The sequence below is a fragment of the Aptenodytes forsteri genome, unplaced genomic scaffold, assembly GCF_000699145.1.
Source record: "Aptenodytes forsteri isolate BGI_AS27 unplaced genomic scaffold, ASM69914v1 Scaffold139, whole genome shotgun sequence".
Taxonomy (NCBI): domain Eukaryota; kingdom Metazoa; phylum Chordata; class Aves; order Sphenisciformes; family Spheniscidae; genus Aptenodytes; species Aptenodytes forsteri.
Window position 1 is genome coordinate 1,234,700 of NW_008794414.1, and position 14,353 is coordinate 1,249,052.

Sequence of the window (14,353 nt, forward strand, 5' to 3'; positions counted from 1 at the left end):
CCCTGTTAGTAAAGTTGGTGAGTTTTAATCACTTGTAGCAGTTTTTTAAGTTAAGTCATTAGAACATGGAACTGTGTTGTCTATCTAACCTAGCCTATTTGCATTTACCTCGTACCAGCACTGGCATTACTATGATCCTGCAATTAAATACTTTAGAAGACTTCAATTTTTTTATTATTATTAATTTTTTTTGTTGTTGAGGTTTGTTGTCTATTGGGTTAGTCCATAAACAGGCTTCCTGTGGGGTTGAACAGGCACTGGTACAGAGGAAGTGCAGAAATGGGTTGGAGAGGAAGGTAATGCTTCCTCAGAGGGTATCCATTGAGTGGCTCAGCCGTGTTGTAAAAACTGTGGCCGTGTTTTCTCTTAACACTTTAGACCAATGTAATTTGGCTTTGCTTCAGAAAGATCTAATCTCCTCCATTCCAAGCGATTAGTTCTTGCCCCTCCTTTTGTGTCGTTGCATATTTTGACTGGCATACACTGATCAGGGCTAAACTAATGTTTACTAGGGGGAAAGCCTGGCTATGTTAGGATAGTTCCCACCTGAGACATATGAACAGCATCAAATATCTAACCTTACATATGTTGGAAGACCATCAATCGATCTTCATGTGTACACAGATTTTCCATATGGGTTTGTCCGTTAAAAAGTTAATTTAAATTAATTCATTCTTGGGGTGTGGGGCATGGCACAGTAATCAGTGAAGACTTCCCAAACACTTGATATATTTTATTAAGAATACTAACTGTTATGGTGTTTTCTTTTTGAAGAAATAATTTTTATTTATTTGTAGGTTTTCACTGCTGCTTCTTAACCTGGAAGAATATTACTTTGAACAGCACACAGCTAATCATATTATAAATAAAGGTTGCAGAGACGAAAGGTATGAAACTCTTACATACGTTCATTTACTGGAGTTGTTCTAGTCTCATGTATCTCCAACACATACACAACTACTTTCTTTTTTATTGTTCCTTTTAGAAAATTCAGAGGCTCTCTAAAAATCTGTTCAAAGTCAATCATTTTTGAAGCTGATGACAATATCCAACCCATTATCAAGGTAAGCAGTGCAAACTTACAATTTCGTGGTAACTTAAGGTTCTCTTTAAAAAGCTTTTAAGGAGGAGTATGTATTTTTATAACTTGTTGCAGATACCACTGAGAGACTGCATTAGTATAAAAGCACCAGAAGACAATGAAGCAAATAACCCTTTCACACGGTATGTGAATTTGAGTTACTGTATGTATGTATTTAACTCCTTTAAAAGCTGAAACACCCATCTCTTCAAATATCTTATTTACATTTTAGGGATACATCTGGAGGGATTTCTGTTGTATGTAACCAGGTAAGACCTGCATATAACAGGTTCTTGATGTATAAATGAGCGAGGTTACACTCTTTAATGGTGCCTTTCTTGACGCTGGAGTCTTAGGGTGGGGGGTTAACTGGAAACAAAACTAATTAGTGTCAAAGACTTAGCATTAATGTGAAGCTGTTGATGCTGGAAATTTCAAACTGTTAATGAGTTCATTAAGTCATTAATTTGATAAAGTGAACTTTCTGCACTGTGCATTTTATAATGGAGCTTAGGGCAATTTTAGAATTGAATGAAAAAGGAGAATAGACTGAAATTAAACGGGATATTAATCACCTTTGTTTTGGTCTTGCTATATTGCTTTCTCCTACTTTCTGCAGCGTGTAGTGGTAATGGCAAAGCCATCCTGATCCTTACAGTGCAGCTTTGTGAAAGCATTGGACTGTGCTGTATGTCCACCAAATAATTTTCAGTAGCTGTCCTGAAATATTGGGTTCAAGTTTCAATCGTAAGTTGTGATTAACTTGGATATGTTCATACTTAATGTTAACCAAGGGAATATACTTCAAGCTTTGATAAATCACAGCTGGTAGGTGTTCCAAAGCTGTAAAAGTTTCCAAAAAAAGTTCATATTTTCATTTCAGGAAAGAACAGAGATGAGGTCGGAAATATCCTTTTAAGCATTCTAGCATCTTTGTAAAATCTGTCTTTAGTAATACCTAAAACTGATAGCCTTGTTCAGTTAAGTACTGCTGCAGTCAAAAACGAACTCAAGCATTTAATATTATCTATGCTGAAGAAGTTTGTGGGCTGTGTTAAAGTAATCAGTATATTTAATGTTTTTAAAAAAGGTATTTCTAATTGTTCCATGCAATTGTTCCACCATACATCATGAGTGTATGACATCATTAGTATATGTTCTGAAGAACAAATGATTATAAAAACATCTCATAGGAAAGGAGAATTAACTTTTAAAGTGGCAAGTGTGGTTAACACCCCCCACTCTGCACCCCTCCCGTGTGTAGCTTGCCAGTCATCCTCCTGTCTCTGGGGAAATGTTCTGAAATAGTTGGGTGGCATGATAAATGCTGGCATTTTGTATAAAAGGCATAAGGACTTTTGAGTGTGAAGTACTCGCTAGTTGCACGTATGACAAATCATGATCTAATTATAAATATTTTTTCTAAGTAGAGTTTCTGCCTGTAGGAAACTGCACGTAGCAAATAATTGGAACATCTTAAACATCTTTGCCTTTTCAGGCTCAAAAAAAAATTGTTAATGCATAGCTGGATAAGAAGCTTTGCTTTACGTAACAGGCAACTTAGAAAACAATGGCTATAAAATACAGCAAATGAAAATAATAATTGGAGATTATTTCAGTATTTTTTCTCAAGATAAAATTGGGGAAAAATCCTCCAAAATAGGAAATGAATACAGTATGCTAAAGTTTTTTGCTCGGCTTACTTTTTTTTTTTACTTGTATTGTCTACTTTTTCATGTAATTTGGGGCTCTCAGTGTAGAAAAGTGTTTAATTATCCTGCAGAAGAGCGATCTGAGTGTAAAGCATGTGTCTCTTACTCTGATTCTTATTCTCCTATGGCCTGATTCAGGTCTGTACATGCTGATGTCAGATGAAAGGCACTAATTGCCATTATTTTTTGATGTAGCACTTAGAGAGGCATGCTGAGCTTGTAAGCTTCTAAGCATACTGCTCACTTTCTTCTGGCTGGACAGTGCTGTGAGTGGTCTTGTTGGTGAAGGTTGTCTACTTTCATGTAATTTGGGGCTCTCAGTGTAGAAAAGTGTTTAATTATCCTGCAGAAGAGCGATCTGAGTGTAAAGCATGTGTCTCTTACTCTGATTCTTATTCTCCTATGGCCTGATTCAGGTCTGTACATGCTGATGTCAGATGAAAGGCACTAATTGCCATTATTTTTTGATGTAGCACTTAGAGAGGCATGCTGAGCTTGTAAGCTTCTAAGCATACTGCTCACTTTCTTCTGGCTGGACAGTGCTGTGAGTGGTCTTGTTGGTGAAGGTTGGCTCTGTTGTCAGCCCGTGGGAAGGCTATACGTGCCAGCCAGAAGGCTTCTGGCTAGAGCATGGTGCAGCATCTGTTCTTGCAAGTTTAATATTCGCTCTTGGTTTGAGGCTGCTGCTACAATGCCTTGGAGTGTAGAACCACAGGTATGCTAGCTGTAGGAAGCAAATCGAGGCACTGGAAAGGGCCCTTTGATTGGCCAAGTCTCTTGGGCCATGGAGTAGAAGACAGTTGGTAGTGCAGTCCAGTGTGTTCTTGTGCAGTTCAGAACCAATCCTGAGTCTTACACTGAGGCCTGAGATTTAGCAAGTTTGAGCCTTCCCTACAACAGAGCAAAACCATGACTGACTTCTGGCTTGTCTTCTTTCAGACAGCAGATAGTAAGGTGATATCTACAAACCAACGTGCTAGCAGTTAAGTCTTTCTATAGGAGTTGTGACAGTGTTCTGAAGAAGGAGAGCAGTTTCACGTGGGTTTTGGGGAGGGAAGATCCTCTCATGTCAGAATAGCATCAGAGAAACAAAACTTCAAAAATATGCTGTTGGATGAGAGAGGAAACCTGGTGTTCATGGCGCTTGAAACTGGAAGTGAAATGTTTAGCAGTGGAAGAAGGGGTTCATTTGAGGAGGTTTACACAGTAGTTTATGTTGTGAGTTGCCCCTGTGGGGTAATTCCCATCAGGACAAAACCCTAAGGGCATGAGCCACCAGAAAAAAAGAGGGGGAGGATCCTTCCATTTAATGGGATTAGACAGATGGCTGTCCTTACTGGCTTTAATGTTGCAACTCCTTGAAGGTCGTATGATTAGAATAAAAACCCACTAATAAACTACAAAAGTATGTAAGCCTCTGAACTAAATTGGACACTTGCCCCTCTTGTAGTTAGCTGCTATGAAAGGTCATTGTTTTTCTGCAGTTTATCTGGGGTAGCTAAAGCAGGATATTGCAACCCAGTGTTTTGTTTGCTTAAACAGTGTTCTTAGCTTTGTCTTCATCAGTACTTCTGATTTATTTTATTTTTTAAGGACTGAAACGGTAACATCTCTTACCCTTTCAGGTTTTTCTCATTAAAGAAAGAAACATTATTGCACCCTACAAAACAGTAAGAGTAAGTATATGTGTTTTCCACTATTCTTAGCAAACTAATGTTCTATAAGGATTTATGTTCTCATTTCTGAAAGAATGAGATAATTATAACTTGAGGAATATGACAATAAAGCTTAAAAAAAAAAAATAATTGTGCATATTGATAAAACAAGTGTCTGAATTCTTCCATAATGGGTTTGCGATATTTCTTGGAGGACATACTGCAGACTTGACACTTGCTATTTACCTTGGTGTGCAGCTCTGTGGGCTCAACAGTCAGAACTGTCAGCTGGCTGCTAGTAGTCAGTGGACACTGCATCCTAGCTAAATGGCTTCTCCTCAGCTCTGCTCACACCCGAGATGAGAGACTGCTAATTGATATTTCCCAGCTGAGTGCTTCACAGTTCAAAGAAATGCAGATAAGGCTGCTCACAGCAGAAATCAGAGCTTACTTCTGGTTGCTTTCTGCTGATGGGGTGGGTCTGCTCTGCTTCTGAGCCTGGAGGCTTCAAGGCATAGAAGTAAAGGTTTTTCACCTGGAATGCGAGATAGGTTAAGACTCAAACACAAAATGAAAATGCAGAGAAAGGCTGAGAGAGTTGGGGTTGTTCAGCCTAGAGAAGAGAAGGCTTCAGGGAGACCTTATTGCAGCCTTTCAGTACTTAAAGGGGGCATATAAAAAAGATGGCGGCAAACTTTTTAGCAGGGCCTGTTGCGACAGGACAAGGGGGAATGGCTTTAAACTAAAGGGGGGTAGGTTTAGACTAGATCTAAGGAAGGAATTGTTTATGATAAAGGTGGTGAAGCCCTGGCCCAGGTTGCCCAGGGAGGTGGTGGATGCCCCGTCTCTGGAAACATTCCAGGTCAGGCTGGACGGGGCTCTGAGCAACCTGATCTAGTTGAAAATGTCCCTGCCCATGGCAAGGGGGTTGGACACCATATTTGCCCAAGGATTGAAACAGACAGAATTATTTTTCTCAACATATTTGTTCAAATAAGAAATTTCAAGAATGATGAAGTCCATTAAGTTGCGTTACTGTAATGAACAGCAAAGAGACAAGAGATAATCTCTGTTCTCTCAACAACTGTTTTGGGTTGGTTTTGTGATTAGTTCTGTCTCTAAACTAGTATTTTTCTTATTTTCTTTGTTTGTTTGCTTTCTGCCATTAATTCTTGATGTGTTGAACCTCTTTTCTAGTCCTTCTATTCTTCTGTTTTGCCTCCACGTGCAAGATTTATTAAGTATCACACAAATATCTTAACACATTGCCAACACAGTGAAAAAGAAAAGAATCAAAAGGGCTGTTTGGATGGCTTTTTACTTTGTTTTCTCCGAAGTCAATATTCATTCATACCTAAAACATTCCTGACAGTTAGGCATTACAATTTACTTCGCAAAAGTGCAGCTATGTTTCTGCATATTAAAACAAGAAATCTAGTTTGCCTTCAATCATTTCAGAATTTTTTCTGTTGCTGCTAAATATCTTCTACTTGAATTGTTGCCAGTTCCAGATGCATCACTGAGTACTGGAATTTGGTAGTGCATTCGATCTTCCATGTCTTGCATTGATTGTTTCAGATCAATTACAAAATACTGAGCTATTGTCTTTGCACATGGCTGGAGAGCTCCAGAGGGAACCGCTCACAAAAGATTTTACATTGTTGGCTGTAAGCAGTCCTTGTAGACCAATCCACTAGGATTTCTGAGAGCTGTGCTTCCCTTGTTGAAGGAAAATGGTACTCTGGGTGAAATGTTACAAGGCTTTTATCTAAATTGCTACTGAATTTCTTGTTGCCCTTTACTCCAGCTCCATTTGCTTCCTGAAGCATGCTTTCCTCTTGGATTGCTGTCAGTTCAGCTCAGATCACATACATTACACTGAAGATCATCTAGATTTCCATGTCTTCTTTCCTTCAGTTTTAAATTAATCCAATTGTATTCCACTGATCAATGTCTTGATGTAGTCTTACTGATCACTTTTTTTTAAAGTCTAGCCTGAGAAATTACAAAACCCTACAGAAATGTGTTGATACAGTTTTATACTACATTCAGGGGTCATCAAGGGATCCCACCACCTTTGCTAAATATGAGTTATGTGTAAGAGTTAGTATCAGTTGATCCATGCACATACTTTTAATATACTTAGTCAAAACGAGAAATATGTGCTATGAAAGGACACTTAAAGCTGGGAAAACTTTGTAGAGTAAAAAATGAGTATGCCACATATGCTGGGTAATGTGTTAGTGAGGTTTTTACAAATGACTACTCCAAACAGGTGGTGATTGGATTTGGGATCTTTTCAGCTCAAAACTATTGATGTAGAGGAGAATGGTAACTTTTATAGCCTAGTCTTTAAAGATTTGATGGGCTGGTATCTTTTGTCTAAAAGGTACACAGTAGCTGTTTAAATGTAACATGCCATTTACTAGTTCTATATTTACATGTTTTTACCTGATATTAAAATAGACAGAGTAAGTACTAGTTCTACATTTACTGATGTCTACACTATATTAAGTGGTTCACTTTGAAGCTATTATGTTGCATTGTCTTAAATAACGGACTAAATACGGCACAAAGAGCTTACCACAGGGAAGATATATTTGTAAAGAAAAGAAAATCAGGTTTAACATCTGCCTTTGGAATGTTTCAGGTATACTGCAACCTTTGACAGCATACTTTGACCAGGTTTTAGAGTATTTTGATTTTAGCTTTAACTTTTGTTTTCACTGAGCTTTATTTTAAACTCATTTGTAGTAAATGTACTTTTGGGTTTAGGGTAGAACAGAGCACTTCTTCCAACTGGATGTTGCTGGGAAACTAGGAGATGTTGTGCAAACTCTGCATCAGGTATGTGGTTATTTGATATCACTACACACTTTATCACAGCGTCTTTTTTTGATATTTAATGGAGAGCTTTCTTTAAATATTTATTCTCAAGGTAAAATTCTTGGAGTATCTATTTTTAAAATAAGCAGTTGAACATAGCATCTAGTTCTGACAGCTGTCGTAAGCTACTCATATTAGCTTTTACTATGCTGGGTGGTAGTATATAGACAAAGTAATAACATGACAATAGCAATGAACAAACATGTCCTATTTTAAAAAGAAATAATAATAGCTCTTTTAGTACTCTGTCACCAAGAATGCTACAGCCCCCCCAGTTTCTATTGACTTATGAGCTGTGTGGGAGATCTCCATGCTATTTCACTTAAAGCTCATTGTTCTTTAGCTTTACAGGGCTTCTTGTCTAGATAAGATGGGAGATCAAGCTGCCATGGTAAGTATCTGATTATTTCTCATATCACTGTTTAATAATAAAATTCTAATTGCATTTGGATCATAGACCATATTAACTTTTTTCCCTCCACATTAGATAACTGCTATATTGCAATCGCGCTTGGCTAGAACTTCATTTGATAAAAACAGGTATCTTTCTAATCACTTTCTACTGGGAAATGATTTTTCAGCTTGTTGGTTGATTAGTCTACTGCATCGGTACCTAATAGGTGCTTGTTTGGGGCAGCATAAGTTCTCTAATTCAGAGTTATCTTCTTTGTATTCTGAACCATCTGGAATGGAGAATGGGAAATTCTGTGTTGTGAAGATGAACGTGTTACTTTTTTCTCTCTCCAGACTGTTCTGTTTATCTATGAATTTGTTGCAAATTGGTCATCAGTATATGCCAAATAAAGCTCTGTATGGAAAAGTCAACTGGCTTACTGCTCTGAGACTGGTGCAGAACGTAGCAACTTTCCCTTCTGGAGTGTCTGTTAAAGTAGAGGTCTCAACAAGGAACTTTCTTCATGTCTAAAATAGGCTTAGTGAAGTCCCCATTCTGATGTGCCAAGGTTATAAGCTAACCTAAAACCTTTCTAAAGAGTTTAAGGGTAGCTCTACCTAAGTAAGAACTAGAGATAAACTTACTCCCTTTCTTCACTTGTAGATTTCAAAGCATTTCTGAAACGCTGCATATGGAATGTAAAGCAGAAATGGTGACACCACTGGTGACTAATCCAGGGCATGTGTGTGTTACTGATGCTAACTTGTACTTCCAGCCTCTTAATGGATATCCTGTAAGTGCCTCGTAGATGGTCTTGCATATGATGTGAGCACGCTGCCCCTCTAGTGGACAGTTTTCATTTTCTGTATTACTCCTCTTAAATGCACATGGAGCACATCTCCAAGAAGACTCTATTTTCAGTTATAATCAGAAGCTCCTTAGTTTTCCTTTGATCTGTGCTGCTCTGTTGCATTCAGTGTATCTCTACTTCTGAGGCTTTATTCTGTGCTAACTTGTTTAAAGTTGACCTCCTACTGACAAAGCACAAAGTCCTTTGCTCATTCTCTGTTAATATTTAAAGATCTTTTTGTCATGTTTCATTTAAGATGAATTTCTTAGTCTTACTCTGTGATGCTGCTCTTACCTAGTGAGAGCTTTATATACATTTAGTTTATATTGGAAGATCTTAGCTAGGTTTTCTGTTAAACTGATCAGTTCTTTCTCTAGAGGGAAACTAAGTGCATGTCGCAGACAGATTAGTGCTTTGGAACTTTGTCACAGAAATAACAGTGGTAGTCTTAGCAGGCCACTAATACACTAAAAGTATGTCCAGACAATGAAAATGTGTTTCACGGCTGAAGATGACAAAATGCCATTCAATATCCGTCCACCAGGTGGCACCATTGGCAAACAGTTTGCCCAGCAGCCTCCTTATTTTTAATAGTTTATTGCGTTCTGCTCCTCTCTTGCATGATTGTTATAACTGGTGACAGACTCGGGTGATTATATGCTATTCTTTATTTATTCTTAAACTGCTTTGCTACTCAGACAAGAACCAACAGCAAAGACGAGCTTCCTCTTTTTAGCATAACTGCTTAGCACCACTGTTCCACTGCTAAAATGACATGAATGGATAATGTTTTCATATTACTAGTATCTCTAGTCAAGAGAAACTTCAGATTGACTGGAGAGGTTAATGTAGAAGAACACATACCTTCTGGAAAATCTCCATCTTTTCTTCCCCCTCCCTCGCCCCCCCCCCAGAAACCAGTAGTACAAATAACACTGCAAAATGTGCGTCGCATCTATAAAAGAAGACATGGCCTAATGCCACTGGTAAGCTCAATTTTTTTTTTTCATGTCTTGCTGTATATATCGTTTCTTAAAATGACCAGCTGAAACTGTGTGCATCATTAGGTACAGCTACATGTTTTTAAAAACTCTGGATTAAGTGATGAACAGCACTCAAAGATCCTTTCTGATTTTTAAGTGTTTTAGTTCCCTGTGTTGTCAAAAAGATGAAAACAGGAAGACAGAACCCTTGTCAAGGATGAAAAATTTCTTTCATAAGCAGTCCCTGTAGGGGAAGGGAGAAGGGACTACCTCCAGGGAGCAATTCATTCCATTTATCTCAAACACCTATCTTGGGATAGAATGAATTGCTCGCTCATGGTGTATTTTCTCTCTGGATTGATTCATGGAGGGAGCTTGATCACTGGTTCAGATTGAGACTAATGTGGAGTGATGAGTCCCGCTGTACATGACTGAGGGAAGATGAGAGTGCTGCAGTAGAACCTCAGTTGTATGCTTTCAGTCTTGAACAAATTTTTTTGTCTCAAAAGACGTTTAAACTAAATAGACACTTAACTCTTTGCCTCACTCCATTCACTTAGGACAAAAAAGTATATTACCTGTGCTTAATCAATCCAGACAGAGCCAATCTATGGACAGCTATAAAGCTATTTGCTCAGTTGGGTGTAAATTTTTATGATTGGAAATAGGAAAGATGAAAATGTTAGACTTTGCAGGCAAAACTGCTACCTAGTTTAGAGTCTTAAGTTTTAGATATTAGTAACTGGAATATTCTGTTAAAAAACATGAATATTACAGCTTGTCAGTAATTGCTGTCATTTACTTTCCCCCCCCCTTTAACTCCTGAGGGACTTGAAGTATTTTGCACAGAAAATGATCTATGTTCTGACATCTACTTGAAATTCTACAACTGTCAAGATCGAGATGAGCTCTATTTCCTTATTGCAACATATATAGGTTTGCAGTATTTATTTATTAATGTAGTCCGTAGTACCTTGTGAGGGGAAATTTGTCTGGGTTTTGCTCTGTTGATTTGTGGGAATAACGAATAGAATAAACAGATGTATTAGCCCTAAAATTTGTTGATAGAAATAAGCGAAGTGCAGAATGAATGTTGCAAAGTTGCATATATTCTGTTTGTGTTTGAAGAGCTGAGTATGAAAGCTGAGATAGCATTATTAAGGTGAAACTAATTCTTTTGATTTGCAACTTGATATGCGCTGTCGTTTAAACACACAACCCCCTAAAAAAACCCAAAACAAACAAATGAAACAAACAAACAAAAAACCTACAAAACGCTTTGCCTTCAAAGCAAAGGGTAAATAAGATCCACTCAGCTAAATTGTATTTTGCTGAAAGAATATAGACTGACTTGTGGATGGATCCCCCTGGCCCCCGATTAAGTCCAAGTAAAAATCCTATTGAGAAAGTTCCTGTAATGGATGGATTTCCAGTGCACACATAAATACCTGAACTTCCCTCAGTCTTATCAGTGGTTGATGAAAATTACCATTCTGAAACAGTTAAGTTCTCATTTCTATTAAATCTTGTATGCATTAATTCCTAATTAAGATATGATACATATCTTTTTGCAGATCGTGAACAGAAACTTTCTAAAAGGCTAGAGTGCGTCCTGGAAAAACAAGGAGAAAAAGCTAATAGTTTTTCTGTAATGCTACTACAACTGAAACATTGAAGCTCACTTTTACTGCCAATATTGAAAGTGTTTATGTAAATTTTGTACTGTTTTGTTATTGTACCAGAGCTTTAGTTCTGTTTTAATGAATTTACCTAAATATCAGTTGACATTTTCCCCACTTCACAAAGCAAAGTGGAAAGGCCACAAAGGAACGATCGCTTCCCTTGAGAATCGTTTTAGTCTTTTAGATTTTTCTTTTGAAAAGGAAATAGATTCTGATATGACTTTCTCTGTTATTGAAATAACTGCATGCTGTTACCCTGCTTCAGACTTTGTTTTCTGGATAACTTTCAAAGATGAAATTTCAAGGTACAGATGGAGATGATGATGATGTTGTTGTTGCTGGAGCTTAGAAATAAAAAAAGGGTGAGCCCTTTCTCTAAAGGTGTTTGCAGCACCTCAGTAGCTGTCTCTGACAGCAGAAGATCCTCTCTGTGAAGGTAGTAACACTTTTTACTTGTAGAATTTAAGGTACTAAGGGGAAGGGATAGTTGGAATATGGTTTTCCAGCCTATGCTGAGCTAAAATAGAAGCCCGCCATATCCTAATCTGAATTCCTTTCCTTCTAGTTAATAATTGTAGTGATAATATTTGAATAAATCAATGTTCCATATAAATCCTAATTCTTTAGCTTTGTGTTGTAGCCTTCAGCAGCAAATGGTGGTAAAACGTATTTAAAGACTTTTCAGTAGGAGGAAGAGCAGCCTGTAGCATAGATGCAGTAAAAAAAGCATGCAGAAGTGTGCCATATAATTCTTTGTATGGCAAGGATGTGGTTTCACTGTGATTACTTGATGATTGGATGGCTTCTTGCCATTGTGCCATGGTTGCAGCCCTTCAATTCTGCTATTTCAGGCACTTGCCAAGGTGCTGTAAACTGAATCAATGGAAGGAACAATTTTAAAACAAAAAAGTGCAAAACTACCCCTGCCTCCCCCATTTCTCTTGATAAACCTGCCACATGCAGGACAGACTAAGATAACAAAGAAACCTCTTTAATTTCATTTTAAGGTGGAGGGACAGAATGAAATCAGTATTCCCAGGTCACTTTGTTGTCCAGCAGCATACCTTTATATTATAGCTCTTGAGTAGAGAGTAGTGCAGTTTTGAATTTCTTGAGGCCCTGCCTAATGCTTCAAACAGAAGCTCCATGTATGTAATTCCTACTTTCTTGAGTGGTGGTCAAGTTTTTATCTTCCTCTAGTTTCCCTGTTTCAGTGGTTCTGAAACTGAATTCTATTTACATACATATATGACTTCTTCCCACAAGTCATCATTAGTGGGCATCCTTAGTTGTCCAGTAGGAAAATATATTTGCTTTTTTTTCTTGACTCTAGCAGAACTACTTCTAGAAATTTGAAATCTTAAAGTTGCTTGATTGCCAAGAGAGCTGTTCACGGTCTGCAAATATTTTTCTATACCTCCATAAATGTCCAAGTTCTTTCCCATCCATTGTTTGTATGTTTGGTTTCAGCACTCCTTCTGTGTGATTTTTTTTTTTTTTTTTTTGGTTGAATGCAGTTTAGGCCTGTTTGAACAGATTTTAAAAAAATGTATAAAGTATGGTAGCTATTGAAACATGAGGTTTCCACTTAATTCTAACTTGTTCTTTTAAAGAACTATTCCCTTAATTATTTTATAGTACCTTGCATATTGTTAATCACAGTATAATTTGGGGGTGGAACTCCAAACCTCAAAACTCTTAATGTTTTCTTTTATTTTAGAAAATCATATTACAGAGCATACAGCTGAAAGTTATATGTTGCAATGGCAGCGAGGACATATATCAAATTACCAGTATCTTCTTCATCTCAACAATCTCGCTGATAGAAGCTGCAACGATCTCTCCCAGTATCCTGTATTTCCCTGGATTATAGCAGACTACTCTAGTTCAGTATTAGGTATGTGTATACAAAAAGTCATGTTAGTGCATCATGTCCAACCTGAAATGTCTCGGAGGGGTTTTACACTGCATAAAGTTCATGGTACATCAAAATGAACCTGGCATTAGTGATCTTAGAGGTTTTCTTGTGCATTTACCCTTACTCTGGAGTTTAGTGGACAAAATACCTCACCTTTTTTCTGTTAAATATTTCACTCTTCACATGCAGAGTATGTACCAAGCATCTGCTTGGTCACTTTGAAAATCTGTGGTACTGAGCATTCACACGCTTTCTGTGATTCTAATAAATGCAAAAGAACTAGTAAAACGGCTTTTTATGGAACGAGTTGGATGCATTGAAATGTACAGAATCCAGGTGTTCTTTTACAGTTCTTAGCATTGCAAGTTGAAAGGAAGAGGCTAACAAGGCTTGTGCCTAAACAGGCTCCTTGATCAAGGGTTTTTGTGGAATTTGTCTTGGAAGCTTGTCCTTTTGAGGATTGGGTCCCTGTACAAGGAGTAGGGTAGGGGAATCTCATGTATTCAACCGCACCCGCTCGAACACTCCAATCTGATTGTTTGGTGGAACTTAACTATAGCCTGACAGAATAATTAATGAGTAGGAAGAAGATGATACCAGCTGCTTTTGTGCCTCAGGTAGCAGGACCTGTATTGACTAGGGGATGCTAGTTAAGATAGCTGTCAGGTATATGTAACTACTAGCTCTTAAGCAAGAGGTGGGAGATTACGTCTACTTGGAAGGAAGAAGAGGGGTAGCCATTTACAGTAAGACTTTATTCTTTCGCAGTTAGGGAGCAGAGAAAATTACCGGAGGGGTTCTCTGTTGGTTTTTGTTTGTTTTGTTGCTGTTTGGGGTTTGTTTTGTTTTTAAATACTGATTACATTCCTGTCTAGTAGAATCAATGCATAGAGTCTAACTATGGTTTTTTTTAGATCTGACAAAGCCTGAAACATTCCGTGACCTTAGTAAACCAATTGGTGCCCTGAATAAGGAAAGGCTGGATAGATTATTGGTATGTATATCTTGGCTTTTATGTACTATGCATTCTGGGCCTTGTACATATTGGCAATAAAAGGATCTTTGTCAAGCAAGCTTTGGGGGTTATGTAGATATCTAAAACTAACTATAAACCTTATCAGGAGCGAACTTACCTGTAAACATACCATATTTATTTTCAGCTTGATTTCATCAGTACTGATTTTGTCAGTAC

The 14,353-nt window shown here is 37.7% G+C and overlaps 1 protein-coding gene across 1 annotated transcript in view; it reads left to right on the top strand.

Moving 5' to 3' along the window:
* The first annotated feature begins 279 nt into the window (after nucleotides 1–279).
* Nucleotides 280–14,353, top strand: part of NSMAF (neutral sphingomyelinase activation associated factor) — a 31,840-nt gene continuing 17,766 nt past the window's right edge. The window contains exons 1-14 of the mRNA XM_009289360.1: nucleotides 280–296; nucleotides 798–887; nucleotides 986–1,064; nucleotides 1,157–1,224; nucleotides 1,314–1,350; nucleotides 4,419–4,469; nucleotides 7,224–7,295; nucleotides 7,678–7,725; nucleotides 7,822–7,874; nucleotides 8,392–8,521; nucleotides 9,493–9,564; nucleotides 10,389–10,497; nucleotides 12,964–13,140; nucleotides 14,076–14,155. Of these exons, the coding sequence (XP_009287635.1) occupies nucleotides 280–296; nucleotides 798–887; nucleotides 986–1,064; nucleotides 1,157–1,224; nucleotides 1,314–1,350; nucleotides 4,419–4,469; nucleotides 7,224–7,295; nucleotides 7,678–7,725; nucleotides 7,822–7,874; nucleotides 8,392–8,521; nucleotides 9,493–9,564; nucleotides 10,389–10,497; nucleotides 12,964–13,140; nucleotides 14,076–14,155 (1,083 nt within the window). The remainder of the gene's footprint in view (nucleotides 297–797; nucleotides 888–985; nucleotides 1,065–1,156; nucleotides 1,225–1,313; nucleotides 1,351–4,418; nucleotides 4,470–7,223; nucleotides 7,296–7,677; nucleotides 7,726–7,821; nucleotides 7,875–8,391; nucleotides 8,522–9,492; nucleotides 9,565–10,388; nucleotides 10,498–12,963; nucleotides 13,141–14,075; nucleotides 14,156–14,353) is intronic.